We start from the raw sequence: 17,878 nt of genomic DNA on the forward strand, positions 1-17,878 counted from the left end.
ACATGTTTATCCTAGCTATTCTGCACAAGCTTTTGAATTCTGGAAAGATGAAACATGTCCATGAGATAGCAGCACTCAGATACCAAGTCCTATAAACAATAGGCAGATTACTTGTGTACATGAAAAAAACCCAACCAACCAAACATGGAACTTGAAACTCATGCTTAACAAAAGGCTTTAAAGAAAAACTCACTATATTCCTTAGGGATTACAGGCAAGTAAGAGTTCCCCGATGGGAAAGGATCTACAAGAATCCGAGAAAGACCAAGTGCTTATAAAATACTTGAAGAATTTTTAAAAATAAATAAGTCTATGGACAAACTAGAATAGTTCAAACTTTAAAATTCTAAGACAGGAATAATCTCATGTACCTCCAAATCTCACCATGCAGTCCACTTTATCCTTACAGCTGTTAGTTAACATGTGATCCTGATTTCTAGCAGAGAAAAGAACAACACATATTAAGGTGCAGAACTCCATGCATACATTAAAAATGAACTTTTTGCAGTTGTTCAAGTTTCAGATTTATCAGTTGTGAGGCAATTACTGCAACAACAGTACATACTTCAACATCTTTGCGGGTCCAAGCTAAATACTGTGTTACCTTGTGTTTTTCAAGGGATTCCATGCTCACATTACCGGAAGATTAAACTAAGAGTGCGTATGCAAATCTTTGCCTCTATTGACGATAAAGTCCCAAATTTCACCATCGTGTTTCAGCTGCTCAAGAATCCCTCTGCAAATTAGCACTTGCTTTCTGAGCATCAGGTGTAACGGGATAGAACTTGTCCACTCAAATTATATCCAAATAATTGAATTGTGCAAACAACTAGAGTATAATACAAGAATGCAGTCAGGACATTTCTACAATTACCAACTACTATTGCTAAAACTTTTGTCTTAACTAGATTGCCAACAACCACATCGCAAAACTGTACGTTTACATGTATAATTTTGTGTTACTTCAAAGTGCAGATAGTTGCATATTTATGAAGCCTTAGTTAAAACAATAGCAAAGCAAAACCTAAACTTTCTGCCAATCAATCTAAACCAGCCACATCTATGACTTCTGCTAAGCACCACATTTTTAGACACGGGATTTTGTTTTGAACATCTCCAGATCCTGGCCATGTTAAAATCTCAGTGCCCTGCAATCAAGTACATGTGGGGTGTTGGTAGGGGGTGGAAGGGAGCGGGGGCTGACTAATGTGTCAGACATTCTAAGCTCATTTTAACAGAAGATTAGCAACTGAATTTATACCTCTCTTACAGTTCTTTCAAAATCATATTTTAATTTTGTCCTCTGAAGAGTCTCAATTTTTTCCCCACTCACTGACAAACCTAAAACCAGCCACATTTCCAAAGCACGGAGAAAAATATTTAATGAAAAAAGACAGGTATATAAAAAGACTCTGATACAAGCCATTTAACAAAAACAAAAAAAAAAAAAAAAAGGAGAAGGGGATACTGGAACAGAAACAGACAGCAATGCTCACATTTACATTATATTAAGAGAATAAATTTAATCAAATATAACATCTCACTTGGATTTTCAGGCAACCCTTCAGAAAGAGGGTTTTTACAGTAAGATGGAACCAGAGTAAAAATAAATTTTCTATTTTAGACAGTAGTGGATATGACCCTTCTGTTGCAAGATATTTTCAGAGATTACCCAAAACTAGACTGATAAAAAACCTTCCCAAGTGCTGACTGTACGCTGCTCTTGCAAAAGCAGTACAAAAACAAAGCCTGTATTTCCCCCAGCTTCATAATTCATGAGTTCAAGCATCATTAATTTGCACACAGGCGATTAATTATACTAGCTTTAACAATAAATTTTAGTTAAGTAGTTATCATACACCTAGGTGAATCCCATTGCTCTGTCCAACATCTTTAAGTCCGCAAAGAAACCTTCCCCATTGTTTCATTTTAAAATGAAACTTGATTTTTTACGACATAAGCAATCTCAAGTCGTTTGCATTCCTAGTGCAGCTGCAAACACATAACCTGTCACACTATAACCACTTTTCGTTTTAAAGGAGATGCAGAAGTTCTTCCCCACAGCTCCTAAAGATAGTTCAGCAACGGAGGGAGAACTTGTATTAAATTCTCAACAATACATAAGTAGGTTGAGATGCATTGAGAAAAATACAGGAAGATTAGCCAGTCAGTCTATGTATGGATATTCTCATGAGGTCAGAACACACCTATTTGAACCACAGTCCCCTTTACAAAAGCAAACATCTTTCAGTGTTATTTGTGATTTCCATGGATCAGCAGCTATGAGGGCAACAAGAAGAGTTAAATATTTAAGAAGCCTCCACCAAATATGAGTAGCCAAAAGCAGCTGAAATTTCAGCTGGATTAACTGTACAAACCAGGGCAAACTGATCTAGTCCAGTATCTGCCCTATTATTTATGGACCCTTTTTTTCCCCCTCACACTGAAGGCAACAAAGCTGTAGATCTTATATATGGACGGAAGTTGTTTTTAAATCTAAGACAACACACTGTAGGCATATAACACAGATAGCAGCAAAGTAACTTTCTGTCTGTTTGGGGGTTGGGCTTTTTTTTCTTCTTTTTTTTCCTTTTCTTCTTTTTTTTTGTTTTGTTTTTTTTGAAAGCAAGAAAGTGCTTCAGAGCTCTGGAAAAGTGAGCAGGATCAGAACTCCTCATGGACGTTACGTGCATAGTCCATAAGCTTGCTGCCTGTGAAGTATTCACTGTATTTCAGTATCTCCTCCAGCTCCAAGTGATGGTTTTGATTTTCATCTGCTACTGCTATCATTTGCTTCGCTTCATTTAGGGCATTGTATTCATTCATAGGATCCATATATTCCTAAAACAAGTAAGAAAATAATTTTCAATCACTATGTACACATTTCCACACATCAGAATTATGAACCTTAGCTCTATGTAAGCTTCAGCAATCATGAGACCAACATAAGCCATCCCAAAGTGAACATAAGTCATGGAAAAAGGTGTTAGCACATCTTTTCAACAGGCCTGCATCTATCTCCTAGCTGTTTTTCCATTCACTGCTTCCTTGGCTGTTCCAACATAAATCCAGATTTTCTCTGCTTATGCCAGCGTCTACAATAAAAATATTTTTGACATTTTGCTTGCAAACTAAACTGACTATCAAATCTAGTGGGTTTTGTGAAGAAGTATCAATTCAAAATTAAAAAGTGGCACACTATCAATCTGTATGACCCAATTTTTTCTGTTTCTGGAGATAGTCCTTTTATAACGTTCAATTTAGAACTTTCTTCTTCCATTTTAAACCACCAGGCAGACGTTACAGAGGTCAGAAGCATTATACTCCTTCACCTAACTTGAAATAGATTAAAAGATTTCAAGCACTGCACTTTAGTTCATGATGTAAAAGACTCAAGATTATTTTCAATTTCTTCCCAGAAGATGTGACATATATGCGTGTGCGTCCATGTTCATATACGTATACAAAGACTTCACAAATAAACCGGCTATTTTTAAAAGAAAATTCTCAGTCAAAAGGCTATTAACATAATCTATGTCACAATATAACTGTTTATCCATACTGCAACTATCGTTCATACTCACATATTTGCATACTGAGAAGCTCAGAAACTTTAACATTCATCCTGTCTCGGGGAGAAGGCCAATATTTTAGACGTTCTCCTTTCACTCTGCCTATGCTGCAGTCTGAATTCTGCTAGACAAGGTACGTGCTTACACCCAGAAAGGTAAAAAAGCCAGAAATGAGCCATGAACCTCTTCCATTGGCCACAAAACTGCCATAACTGTAGGGTGCAAAGCATTTCATGTTGTTTGGTAGACTCTTCTGCAGACAGAATTTAGAAGAAAGCCTTACTTCTGGAAACCAAAGTCTAAAAAGGCCACAAACTAGAATCCACACTTGAAAATAATCATTTCATTTTTTTAAAAAAGAAAAACACCTCAAAGAAGAAATCTCTGCTATTTTCTATGCTACTGGGGCCCCAGGGTTTGTTGGTCGTTGGGTTTTTTTGGTTTGTTTTCTTTCCTGGGTTTTTTTTTTTAAATGAATATATAGTTTGCCAGTTACTCCTTTTGCAACTGAAAGTATGACTCACTGTCCCATTAACCACTGCACCTAATGAAGTCTGTGACTTGCTTTCATGCGCTGCATATCCATACAAGTGTCTATGTGACAAGGAACCCTAAAAGCATACCTATGAATAACAGTTATGCTAGGAAAACTCCCCCTCCTCTTTAACAAAAAGCATAACACCGCTATCCGCAAGCACTATAGAACAATACTCTATTCCAATTATAAAGTAGACATACACGTTGTACTGCTAATTCAAGTATTTTTGGACTTCGTATTCTCTACAGCAGTTTCAATCCTGTATTTAAAAAACAAATATTGGTTTTAAAAACACTAAAACTAACTATCTAAGGAAGACTTACCTCCAGCTCTTCCATTGTGACAATACCATCGTGGTTAGCATCGATGACCTCCTCAAATTCCTTCCTTCTGTCTTTTACCCAGTCATCATCAATATCTTGAGCTTGCTGGTTCTCTACAGTACCAACAGGTAATGAAATGAACTCTGAAAGGGTAAGTTTCTTATCTCCGTCTTGATCTACAACAGAAGTACATAGTAACTGAAAAGCATTTGCTTAACGCCCATTAAAAAATGAGAAATTCCTTCATGTGGGAGACGTCTCTGGTAGAGTCTGCCTGGTTTCAGCAGTCCACAATCCTCACTCTAGCAGAGAGGAATAGTCACCATTTGTATCTTTGGTTAGCCGAAAACTCCCTGTACTATGGTACACACATGATGTTTCAGAAGGTTAAAAAAAACAACCACACACACATCCATCAATATACGAAACAAAAAGAATTTTACTGGACCTGAAAGACACACCAGGTGGCAAACTGGGCTTTTTTTTTTTTTTAAATTGCCATTGTTTATTTTTTCAACAGAAAGCTTCTTACAGCTGTATCCAGTCTCCCCTTGTATTAGCATTCAGGTAAATTAACTCTCATAAAAGACTGCATACTGGAGCTGTTCTGTCTGTACATATCACACACTCAAGTGTCACTGGAAACTTCGTATTTATTAAGCTAACAACTAGCAGAGTCATAGTTCTCTTCTTTTTTAATCTAGGTGTTGCAGCAGTTTTAAATATGCATTGCTGTTGACTCAATAGAAAAAAAACCCATGTGTGCCAATACTTACGAATTTTAAAAAAAATTATTTTCTTAGAAACCTCAACCATTTATTTCCACTTTCACAACTGTACATCACAATTCTTACATGGCTGCTGTACAGGGGAAGTACAAAGCATTTAATGACCTCCTCACAGAGCATTCACATCAGTATATTTTATAGCATTTCACTATCCATCAAACCTTTTCTACTATTGCTACTATGACCCTACACTGCAGCAGCACTTCAGTGTGAAGTAGTGTCAGCTGATCTTTTTGGTTTGAAGTACTCAGAACATCTTTCTAACGTATAATGTTGTGCTCTTCTTTAACAACCAGAGACTAAATTTAGTGTTGAGAGGTGCACAGGCAACTCCATGGAGATGCCAGCATTTGTGCTCTTTGTTTTTCTTGCTCACCACGTTGGAAGATGTGTAGAGCAGAGCAAACAAGACGTGCCAAAATTTCAGACTGACCCGTAACAGTGCAATGGCATACCAACATCTACCCAATAAAACGGTTTGCAAGTAATCAACTCCCAAGAAACATGTTTTAAAATGGCATACCCAAATCTCGAATGATTTCTTTCACCATGAACTTCAGCATTCCCCTACTATGCTCTGGATGAAGAAAGGATAAAAATTCTTCTTCGTTCAACAACAGATCAGGAGGTGGGTTGTCAGCTTGGTACCACCGATCCTTCAGATTATCTAAAACTTCCTGTGCTAGAAATTTAAGAAAAAGATTTAGTCTATCATGTTCATTCTATTTAAAGTTCTTAAAAGATACCTTCCCCCATTACCCAATTGCTTAAACAAGGATGACCCATGGACCAGCTATTTCACAGTTCAACTCCCAGGGAAAGCAGGTACCGAGGGGAAACAAAGTGCAATTAGTGTCATCTAGTTTGTGCTGAAACACTGGGAAAGATCATTTAACCAAACAACTGAACTGAAATTAGGAGATGAAAATAAAAATTTGGCAACATTTGTATCAAAACTTCAACATATCAAGCGAAAAGTATTGTCCTACCAGTACTGTTAGCTGGTTCTGGTAGGAGGTATAAATAATCCAACTTTGTTCAGTACTTCTTTTTCTCCTTTATTGTTTTCATTTTTTGAAGCCCACAACCAACAGAAATCTTTCACCTGCCTAAATACCAGTAGCACCTTTCTTCTGAATGAATAATTTATTTTTTTTTTACTTCAAACCAGTCCTGCGCATTGAAATAGCCAAAACATTCTTCAGATTCACTGTCTCCGTGTATTGTAATTGTGACATCACACACCTGGTTAGTATCTACAAGAAAGGAAGATGTCAACCAATTCTTTTCCTACCAAAATAATAACCATAACAACAAACCCTTTAACGATTAGTGTGTTTTCTTCTAAGACCAAATAACATGACTATCATTAAATCTATAAAGACAATTCTGACCTGTGAAGCCCCACTGTACCAGTGCTTTGGCTAATAGCACTGCATAGGTTTATTCTACTCTACAGCACTCATTAAGTCTTACCACAGATAAGAAAATATTCTTTGCCAACACATCCGTTCCAGGCATGATCAAAGGGACACATTTTATTACTCCAATGTTACACCACCACTTTTCTTATTTCAACTTGGCATTTCTTAACATAACATTATCTAAACCAGAACCAGTTGTATTATTGAAGTATTTTTAGGTATGTTCAAGCTCACAAAAACTGAGTTAACAAAATGGTACACTGACCTACCACAAAGCGATGATGGAATTATGCATACTGCACACAATTTTAAGTGCAGAGATTTTTCTCCAGCAACACCGCAATTCCAGATAGCAACCTCACTCTCCACAAAACTACATATGTGAATTAAGCTTAAGAATTGTATTAAACAGATTATAAAGAAGAAAAATCAAAGCCTAGTTTTTACAGCAATCAACAATATATTTCAATGGACAGCTGTTCTTAACAAAGCATCTAACTGAGAAGTCAGTATAAGCAAAGCCATAAAGCAGAGGACGAGGAAAGCTATGAAGAGACTTGTGCCCTGCCTCTGCTCCTCCTCTTTACCCTGCCAAAGGCTCAAAATTTAAGAGAACTGCCTACTCAGAGACATCTTATATCCTTAGACTCAAATAGATCAGCCTAAAAATGTGATTTGTTGGAACTATGAGAGATTTAACAGAGTAGCTCTACAAAAGAAAGCTTGGAAACATCAAGACCAGACGCTAAGCTAAGCACCAAGAAATGCATTTAGTGTTCCGTTACTTGAGGATACAGATACTTATTACTCCTTTTAGCTACCTTGCCTATTCTGTATCAGAAAGCTTTCTGACTTCAAACCTAACTAAAACAAAACACGTGCCCGGTTTATCACCGTAATTTAATGAAAGGGAAATATTTTTGCTGGAAGCAGCAAATGCAAGTTGAAGTACACGTGCACGAACAGCTACATCAGCACCAAAATCACTTTACACTTCCACTACTTTCATTTTGTCTTACACCATGCAGACAAGCACTTTTTAAGTGAATTTTTCGTAAACTCAACTGAGAACCATAATTTTCACATGAGTTTCCACTAAAACCATGCATCTGATTTGAAGAAAAAACCACCTTGCAACACACAACATGAATATTATGTGCACCTAGTAGTCCTGAACAAAACCAAACAGGAAAAAAATACCTGTATAGAGTATTCGTTTTCTGGTGTAGTCATTTTCTAAATGACACACTGGAAAAAATACTGCCTGTAGCACACCCTGCTATCTGCAAAATACACTAACAAACACAAATCTGAAGCATTTGCTTTTCACAAGTTTTAAAAACACCCTGAAAGACTACAGTCTTCACATAACCTTTTTTTTCTTTTTTAAATTTAATGAACTCTCTTAAATACGTCCTGCATGCCTTTGGTTGTTGAGTTACAAGAAACAAAAAACCAACAAAAAAACACCACCAACGGTCACATATACATTTTTTGAACTGCTAGTTGTAATCGAGTCTTCAGTAAATGTTTTTTTTGTGAAGAGTAAACAAGCCCTTCACAGTCTTCATAGGGATGGTAGGGCAAGTTTGCACATGGCAAATTTTAGTTATATCAAGGACAGAAGTAAACACAGAATAATCAAATCACTTGCTTATGGTTTGCCACTGTAGCCAACCCCACATGTTAGAAAACTCAAGTCAATCTCCCTCTGCCTATCTTTCTTACTCAGTCTTAAATGAAACTCAATTGTCAGTCATCAGTTGAAACTGTTGTTATCTGCATAAGTTAAATAAAGTTTTGTCCCTAGTTTTGGCCTGGCATCCAAACTGCAGTGTGCTTCTGTGCCAGACTCAGAACATGCCTTAAGATCCACACATTCAGTTATTTTTTATTATACAGACCGAAAAAGAGTAATTTTAGCCTGCACTAGAGTATGAAAATAAGTTTTGCCTATCATCCTCAGGAAGCGGTAGATAACTAATTTGATTTTCCCAAACAAGGCTTGCTACCTAGGTAGAAAAATGATTATGTACACACTTCCCTTATTCAGCAAATCTTATCTGATGAGCATTCCTGTAAACTGCAGTTAACCACACTGCCATAGAACACGCTGCACAGGTGTTTTCCCTGCCATAAAACCAAAGGCCCATTTGCATTTTAGTTGCTTTTTGATAAATGGAAAATATAACATAACCCACTTTTAAATGACTAATTCCTGCAAGGAAAGGCTAAGGCTTCGTGTTTTACTTAACAGTAAATTTAAACACTTTTAGATGGGGCAGAGCAGGGAGATTACTCTGTTAAGAGTTGCCATGTCTATACCAAGCCAGATTCAAATGAAAGTTTCAAAAGTAACAAGGAAGAAATGATCAATCTCACTAACCTGAAAAAAAAAAATAAAAAATCAATCTCTCTACAGAGAACTCAGATGAAACAACTGTTCAGCAACCTTCTGCTATTAACTTCTCGTATGCTTCCAGTGCCTAAGCACATACCTATTTAAACACAACGCCGTTTGGTAGCACATACACCCCTCCTCAATTTTAGAAGAGGCATCGCACGGAGCAGCTCCCTTGCATTTGGAGCAACAGGGGACCTGGTTCCCGCATTAACAATACAACGGTCCATGGGCAACACAGGTCTGACAAATTTTAGCAGACTGTTAAATATAAATAACTGAAAACTATTCAAATAGGCAGTAACAAATAAGAAACCAAGATTTTTCAGTGTTAAATATTTACATCAAAAGTGTTGGGAAGGCAGATTTGGGTTGGGAAGAAATCTAGTACTTCAGTCTTATTACACATTCTACATTTGCGTAGAAGCAGAAAAACAACTGAAACATTCATCAACTGAAACATTACAGTCACAGCTGTAACAGTTTTGACACTCAGGTTTTAGGAAAGTAAAAGAAAAACCAATGCACACCAATGGTCTGCACTTACTTTCTTCATCTATTTTCAACTCTTCATTGTTTTTGATCTTCTCTGCAATCTCTTTTTCATTAAAGCCCTTACTTGCCAAAAATTTGATTTTATATTCATCCCAGGACACATGGCCTGTAAGAAAGAGCCATATCTCAGACATAACATAGTACGCTTAGATGACAAACTTTTGGTCTCATTACTTAAAATGGTATGTGCTAAAATCTTTTGGTTCAGGCACTATAACCATCACACTAAGTTTTATGAATGGCAATATGAAAACTATCACTCGATTCACTTTTATGTTTCTTTAGACCAGACAGGCCTTGTGAAAATAACGTATTTATGTCACCCTCCTCACCGGATCCCCGGATCCCTGGCAGAGCCACTTGTTACAATTTGCTATGACTGCAAGTGAAATAACATAGCAGTCAACACAGAACTACAGTGCTAACTGGAGCACATCACCACTTTTCTCTATTGTCTTCTGTATAGATCAAAACTGTTGTGATTACATGCAGTGCAAAGGAACTTGGATTTTGTCACTGCATATCTGAAGAGCAGCCAGTAGGTTTGGCTACTAGCAACCCACTTAAGATGTCATCAGGAGATGAAGGAATCATTCATCTTACCATCACCATCAGGGTCCACAGCTCGGAAGTGCATTTTATTCTCTTCCACAGCTTCCTGGAAATGTTCATCTGTCTTTTCCATGATCCAGCGCTGCATCTCTTTTGCACTTATCTTTTTATCATTATTTATATCCACCCTATGGATGAATAGCAAACAAGATTTAGATTTGAGATTGAGTGGGGCGAGTCTTGACACCTTGATCTCTGGATATGGGATACCTTGGATCTGGGATGCCTTGATTTCTGGCGATACATTACAGCTGATAAGTTTCTAATTCTTAACACATTTAAAAGTTCTGCACGTATATTTGTTCTCCGTTAGGTTTCTACGTTATCACGCTTACTTTGCTTTGTCAAAGGATATTCTTGTACTCACTGCTATTGAACTACTGAGCTACAGAACTAAGCTTTTTCTACCTGACTAAAATTAGCAGTAAACTGATAATCCAATCTGACAATCCACTGTTCTCCTGATGCACTGACAACACTGCTTTATTGTATTAAGATAAACTGCCATACCATCAATTCCATTAATGCTCATTTCATTAAAAAGAAGTTAATATACAAATCACAGTTGAAGAAATAATACAAAAACAATAACATGCCACTTTAAGGTTTTTTTGAGCATATCATTAAGTATTTATTCAAAAAAGATGTAACGATATTTAAAACTGAAAACTCATCACTAACAGGAGGCAAGATTCTATTTAAAGCATACCAAAACCACTCTTGTTCAATGAAAAAAACAACACCAAAAAAACCAACAAAGAAAAACACAACAAAAAAATCCCATCTTGACTCTGGCTTTTTTAATCTGTTTGTATCGCTGTCTTAACAGGACTGAAGTGTTATTGAAACTTAAGTTATTAAATGTGATTTGCCTTTAAATGTCAACTAAATGTTAAAAGCTTAAACCAAGTAACAACCCTAGCACCTACTCTGCTCAAACTACACCACTCAGCTGCATTAATAAATGCAGTATTAGTGGTTTTAAACATTGTATCACATCTTTCCACATACACATTCATGGGCTTAGTATTAGCAACTTTTCAGTATCAATGGCAAGACCAGTAAAATGGTCATGTTCCATTCGTGCCACTTTGCACTTACCAGGTGAAAAAAACGTGGGTTTTGAGATGAAATAGGTACTATCAAAACTGACAAGGGAAATCAAGGCATTTTCCCCTCAACATTTAACATTCTAGTTTCCTTAGATCAAAGCTATCAAACTTACTACTTCCAAGCTGTACTTTCCATCTAAATCACATTGTAACTAGGGAGAAAGGTAACAAACATCCCATTTATTGCTCTTCTAGCTCAGGAAAGTACACCTTTATTTTGCTACCACAGCTCACAAGAAGTCCCCAATGCCTCAGATTTTCATGAGCTAGCAGGCATCCACTGTACAAAGCGTGCTGAAATCCTTTCAGGGACCATAAACAGCACTTCTGCTTCTGAGAGGAATATTTACAACTGTATGAAATACAATATATCTTCCTTCTGTGAGGTTACCATCTAAGGCAATAAAACCAAAAGACTGTCCATGCTTCCTTAGATAAATATCTCATTCAGAACGGACTACTAAAAACATTTCCACTAATAACAATAAGCTTAGATAATTACGTGTTGCCAAACAGCCTAATAGTGCTAAGTCACAGAAAACCAATTTTGTAAAACAGTGATGGGCAATCACTTTTGAGGCAGATTGGCCTGAACACTCAAAAAGATGTTAGTAAGGAGTAGTACACTCTAATGCACTCCTTAAAAAATTGTCAAAACCCAAATACTGGCAAGAAAGAACTTAAGCTCAAGAAAACAAGATGAGTCCAAGCATGAGTATCATCTCAGATTACAACTTTGCTCAAACCTTCCTTGGCAAGCTGTGTACAGAAATCTTGTGACCATTTCTCAAACTACACAATATACCAGCTCAAAAAAACCAACCAAACAACAACAAAAAAAATCTTGATTGCTCTTTTCCTACAAGAAGCATAGTTTTCTGCTAGAGACTGCCATCTCAAATTTGTCAAAGCTTGACATATGATATGTATATGATTTAGAGCAGTATATGATGCACTACCTCCTGAACTGACAGCAACTTTTTTGCAACAGCAAGGACTACCGTTAGCATAAATTTAAATTAAAAAACAGACTACAGAGAGCAACGTACCTTATTGCTTACCTGTCCCATTCCAAAGAAAATTATAGATAAACCACAGCCCAGACGTAGTTGATGCAACATGGTAAATACCATTAGTGTATTAATACATTTCACTAATGGGCAGCATCAGACATAACAGCTCCTTTCTAAGCTCAAGGTTAACACTTCCCTGACTATTCAAACTATATTTCATTATCTACTCACAGCCTAAATGTTAATACTACCTTTGATTAAGGAACAAGCAAGTATGCTACTCTGTAGGATAATTTTAAATTTTTCCTTAGCAAAAGCCTGTAACAGTTGCACTAAATATAGGTGTTAAACCTGGAAGAACAGGTTTTAAATGCTTCAAGCCCAGCTTTTCAATCACCAGACATTAAAAATCAGATTTTTGTGGCCACCTTTCAAAAGGGCCACATCTGAGAGTATTATCAATAAACATTCACCCCTCAGGTTTTCAGATTCATGCTTTCAGGTTCCTGAATGACAACCCTGCAATGCTGCCCGAGGTACCGGGGGGGAGCAGGAACGCAGTGTTCTTACCTAAAGGACTTAAGATAACAATTCCTTTGAGCATTATCACTTTAGAGCTGGTTTCTGTTTCATCCCAACAGTGAAGAGCAGATTCAGAAAATAACTTTTAATAACAAACGATAGCAAAGCTCTACTTTACATGGTAGGAGGTATGCAAAATTTATTAGATGTATACTTAAAAGTACAGGTTAGGAAAAACACAAATCAGGGTGCACACGCTACTTAAAACCTTCCAGTGGCATACAGCATAAACAGTTTTTTAACTGAATAATACAAATCTCTAATCTAAACCGAGGATATCAAAACAGGAAAGCTTAAAACGTCCCCCCTCCTCGTTCTCTATTCTACCTGCTATTGTCCAACATCAGCTGTCATTACCAGCACCTTCCCACCACAGACAGAATGCATACCAGTAGAAACAAATACTGTGATAGGCTATGAGACAAACCTGAATTTAAGAAAAGGGGGCATGGATCTTGCCCTATGTGCAACCTGAACACAAACAGTCACAGCTGTAAAGTCTAAGAGAGCACTTACAAGCACTGTGGGATTCACAATGAGTTCTGCTTTAGGAAAGGATAAGTTCACGACCTTTAAACAAGGGGGAGAAAAATCAAACCAAAAAGCTTCTGTACACGGGTCTATTTAAGCCCATAACCTGATGAACGACCATCAAGGTAAGGCACTCAGCTAACACCAAGATTTTAATTTTTAAATCACAACTAGGGCTGCTGCCAAGTAGCTGAAAACATCAGTAAAATGCAAATGGTAGAAGGATACTCAAATATCAAACTCACCGGGGTAACACCAACACCACAAAAACACTCTGACAGAAAGCCACACACATTACATTCTTCTGACTTGAATTTATCGGTTTTGTTCAGTACAAGTAATTTAAAAGATAACCGACCCTTAGAAGCAAGGCTCACCAAACTGAATTCTAGCACCACTGATTTAGTGAAATTCTAGTGCCATTGATTTAGTGAAATCAGCATTGTCATAAATACACTTGATTGCTTTCAATATCCTTCCTCCTTCCCTCCCATCAACACCCACCTACACAAGCTAAACTACACCATATAGCAAAAGAATTTTCTATAGATTCCAAGCTAATTTAAACTATTTAAATGGAGACTACAACAAATGGGGTTTTTGCAATTACGAGAAACACAAGAAGAAAGGTTGTCAAATAAGCCCCCCTCACAGACTTTCCTGACCTGAAGATTCCTGAACACTTACACTTGGCAGGGAAAGAAGATTAAAAAGATGCACCCAGGATTTCCTGCACCATGCCTAATTTCACGCGGCAAAGTGGAAGGACTGGTTAACTTGCAAAAAAACTCTTCTGTAGACAAGTTAGGCTTGTCCTCCCAGTAAAGAGTGACTTCAGAAACTGAAATACGGAATTATGAAATGCCACTTGTTCTTTCAGTCACATATAGCTTGCTTGCCTAGAAAAACATGGTTTGGGGAGCTTCACTTCCATGTTTCAACTTCATTTTCAGTAACCCTATTAGACAATAATGCATGCTTTGAATTGACTACTTTATATCATACTGGCATGCCATAGAATCTCAGCTGTCATTAATAAAAACAACATTGTGTGTTTTCTTTATGTCTTCAAAGAAAGTATTTCCAAAGCAGCTGGAAGCCAGTGCCTTACTAGCCTTTCACAGGAGTTCGTAGTATTTCTCTTTTCACTCAGTTTTTAAGACTATGTCTAGAAAGCAACCACATTCCTCAGAATGCTTTTCTACATTTCTAATCTGATCATCCGACAGAATGCAATTTTAAGTAAGTATCTGAGTGAAGTTGATCTTGAATCCAATTGCTTTAAGCTTCCTCTTTCGTAATAATCAGGCAGAAGTGAACAGAGTTTGCAATTTGTGAATGACAATTTACTAACCACCAGTTGAATGTTTCCAATAAACACATAACAATAAAGAAAATGAAAGCTTCTAAGGACAATCTTATTATTTGTATACATCCTACCAATGAAGTGAGTGGTCTGAATAGCAGACATAGTAATAATGGATTCTACTTTAAATGAAAATGGCCCTCTGGTTTGCTATTTGCTTTAGCTGACTTTACTCAGGAGAACATCAGAAAAAAAAATAAAATTCAATGTTATTACTGATATTATTTCCTTGTTAATGAAAAGTTTGCAGAAAAAAAAAGCTTTGTTAAGCCTTCTCATTTCAGCTCAAGTATATATGCATCCTTACACCACCATCAGAATTAAGGGCACCAATGTAATTTAAGCTGTCCTAATAAAATTAATCCTCCACTGAAAAAATGCGAATAAAGACAATTCTGCCATCTAGTGTCTAAAAGTACACACTGATTTTGATTTCCATTGCCATTATGTTTACTGACCTCCAAACATCTTGACAGTTTATTAGCCAACACGAACCTTATCTAGCACAAGAAGTACCTTATAAAAGGGAAAATGCTTTAATGCCTAAAAGTAAAGTTAATATTTTGACACCAAGTAAAGAGCTAGATGAAGTTTTCAATAAGGCTACAAAAGAAAAATTTCATTTTTCTATTCTCACGTTTCATTCTCTTTTCTTTTTCTAAATTCTGAGGAGCTCAATATTCTGTTAACAACACTGCTAACTTAATGACGAAAGTCGCCATGTCCATTTCTGAACTCTTGGTATGTGCTGTTAGGCATAATTATTTTTAACCTTCAGGTATTTCATTTGAAACACACTGATTTTAGACACTTAGCATCTACTAGAAAGTTTTACGAACAGAAAGTAATTGTTTGTTTACCACAATCTTACCCCATTGTCTGTTTGTCCCTTTTCATCCCTTCTGGCTTTACTATTGTCTTTTCAGTGTTTTTCCTCTGCGGTTATTTGCAGAAGTCACAACAGAAACAACAACAAATAAAAATCCATATGGAATATAAGACCAAACAATAAATAAGAAACTCAAATTGCCAATCAAAACTAAGCTCACAGCAAAGCCACAGAGCACACTACCGCTAAAACAAAACCCACCCTCCCAATTCATTGCATGGGCAGCCTACCACTAAGGAAGACCTTCCCTACTAATTCCTTGACTTAAGATACAAGTGTGATTGATTATTCAGTCAGCCAGGAAAACAGGAAAAAGTAGCATTAACTTCTTTACCTCGAGAGGCTAGGTAGGTTTTTTCACATAGAAATGGTACGTTTCGTCATAAATTTTACCGGACCACAGCACCAATCCTGTGTACTGATTGTGACTCTGAACACATGCATTCTCACTCCTGAGAATGAGGTGTTAATGTACCTGTATACACCAATAACATGAACACAGTGCTTATAGAGTGATGCTTTCTCCCTCATCATTACAATTTTTAAGTATTACAGAAAAATTTGCGTATTTTACTCTGAAGATCAGAGAAAGAGTCTTCTTGGCAATGCACATAACTTACTTTGAAAAGATGACCATGAGCTTCTTCCTATTTTTTCTCGGTTCTGAATCTTCCTCAAACTCTTCCATCTCTTTTCCTAGAAAAACTTCTTGATGGAATTCTTTGTTCAGATGTCCATCCATCTCCATTTTGACCCCGTTCAAGTGATCTGGGGGCAAGATCTCATTCTCATCTTTGCTGTCAGCTGGCTTTTCTTTGAGGGCCGAATTATTTGCAGGCCTTGCATAAACATCCATTAGAAGAAAGACAAACAGAAGGGACAAATACAGAGATCCCAAACTGCAGAGAAAAGCCTGTCTTGACATCATTTTTTTTCCTTTTTATTCAAAGTATTGGCTGATTAAATTACTGTGAACGGATTAAATGATCTAAAAAACAAAAGGGAAAAAACACATGGAAATTAAACTCTAGAACATTACATCGCTAATAAAACACCTCCTAAAACTCAGAAGAACCTACACACATGCACAAATATTTGCTGTGAAAGAATAAAAAAGCCTGTTAAATAATAAATACATGACAAGAAATTTATCTGTGCCAGTTTTCAGTCTGCACAATAGTAACTTTTGTCAGAGGACTGTGGAAGATAACACCCTTTAAATGGCCTAGCTCTGCTATGAAAACCATCTTCAGGTGTTACGGCATGAGCCAACCTGACAACTGAAACCCAAGCAGTTACCGAGAAGCCAGCCCAGCGCACGACACACTGTCTGAAGGTGCAGCCCAAGCTCACCTGTGGCAATGCCCCTCGCGTAGCACTGCGCTTCCCAGCACGCCGCAGAAATAGCCGTAACAGCACAACGGTTTCAGAGAATCCCAGAATGGTTTGGGTTGAAGGGACCTTGAAGATCATCTCATTCCACCCCCCCTGCCCTGGGCAGGGACACCTCTCACCAGCCCAGGTTGCTCCAGGCCCTCCAACCTGGCCTTGAGCACCTCCAGGGATGGGGCAGCCACAGCTTCTCGGGGCAACCTGGGCCAGGGGCTCACCGCCCTCACAGGAGAGAATTTATTCCAGTTTACCAGAGATCTCAACAGAACACCTCTTCGGAAAGGCTGAAAGACGTAAAGGTCTTTTGGGGAAGAGATCACTGAGGGAAATACAATTACAAACGCCACCACGTAAAGAGGAGCTGCAAACACACAGGAAACAGCCGGCAGGAGAAGCAACCCCGGGGCGGACCTGTCACGACCTGCTCGAAAATCGCTGCCACGTACGAGTTCGTAGGGATGGGGGGAAAGGACCACAGCCCGACCGACGAGAGGGTCGCGGGCCACGGAACCCACATCCCCGCGGGGCACAGCAGAGCCGTGGGCAGGCAGCCCCCGCGGCAAGACTCACAGACCGAGCGGCGACGGCTAACTCCCCACCGGAGGCGGGAGGGGGTGGAACCCGGCCGGGGGCTTCCCTACCCGACTCGAAGGGCAGTGGCGGTCCCGACCCCGCTCCAGGGAAGGCCACACACGCACTCACCGACAGCTCCGGGGCGCCCGCGGTGCCCCTTCCCTACAGCCTCGCAGCACGGCGGCGGGGAGGCCAGCCTCGGCCCCG

General features: G+C 38.1%; 1 protein-coding gene across 1 annotated transcript; it reads right to left on the reverse strand.

The window, feature by feature from the left end:
- Positions 1-2,664: 2,664 nt before the first annotated feature.
- On the reverse strand, positions 2,665-16,675 carry SDF4 (stromal cell derived factor 4). The gene is made up of 6 exons (XM_009889579.1): positions 16,327-16,675; positions 10,205-10,341; positions 9,594-9,707; positions 5,745-5,903; positions 4,434-4,609; positions 2,665-2,841 (listed from the first exon to the last, which is right to left on the reverse strand). The coding sequence occupies exons 1-6, from the start codon at positions 16,632-16,634 to the stop codon at positions 2,665-2,667; spliced, it is 1,071 nt and encodes a 356-aa protein (XP_009887881.1). The 5' UTR covers positions 16,635-16,675.
- Between the last annotated feature and the right edge of the window lie 1,203 nt (positions 16,676-17,878).

The sequence above is a fragment of the Charadrius vociferus genome, unplaced genomic scaffold (genome assembly GCF_000708025.1).
Source record: "Charadrius vociferus isolate BGI_N301 unplaced genomic scaffold, ASM70802v2 scaffold477, whole genome shotgun sequence".
Classification (NCBI taxonomy): Eukaryota; Metazoa; Chordata; class Aves; order Charadriiformes; family Charadriidae; genus Charadrius; species Charadrius vociferus.

Coding starts and splice junctions, on each gene's coding strand:
- SDF4 (XM_009889579.1), bottom strand. CDS start 16,634: ATGATGTCAAGACAGGCTTTTCTCTGCAGTTTGGGATCTCTGTATTTG. Junction 9,708..10,204: donor TGTGGACCCTGATGGTGATG/GTAAGATGAATG, acceptor TCTTTCTTACAG/GCCATGTGTCCTGGGATGAA. Junction 5,904..9,593: donor GTTGAAAATAGATGAAGAAA/GTAAGTGCAGAC, acceptor TTAAATTTCTAG/CACAGGAAGTTTTAGATAAT.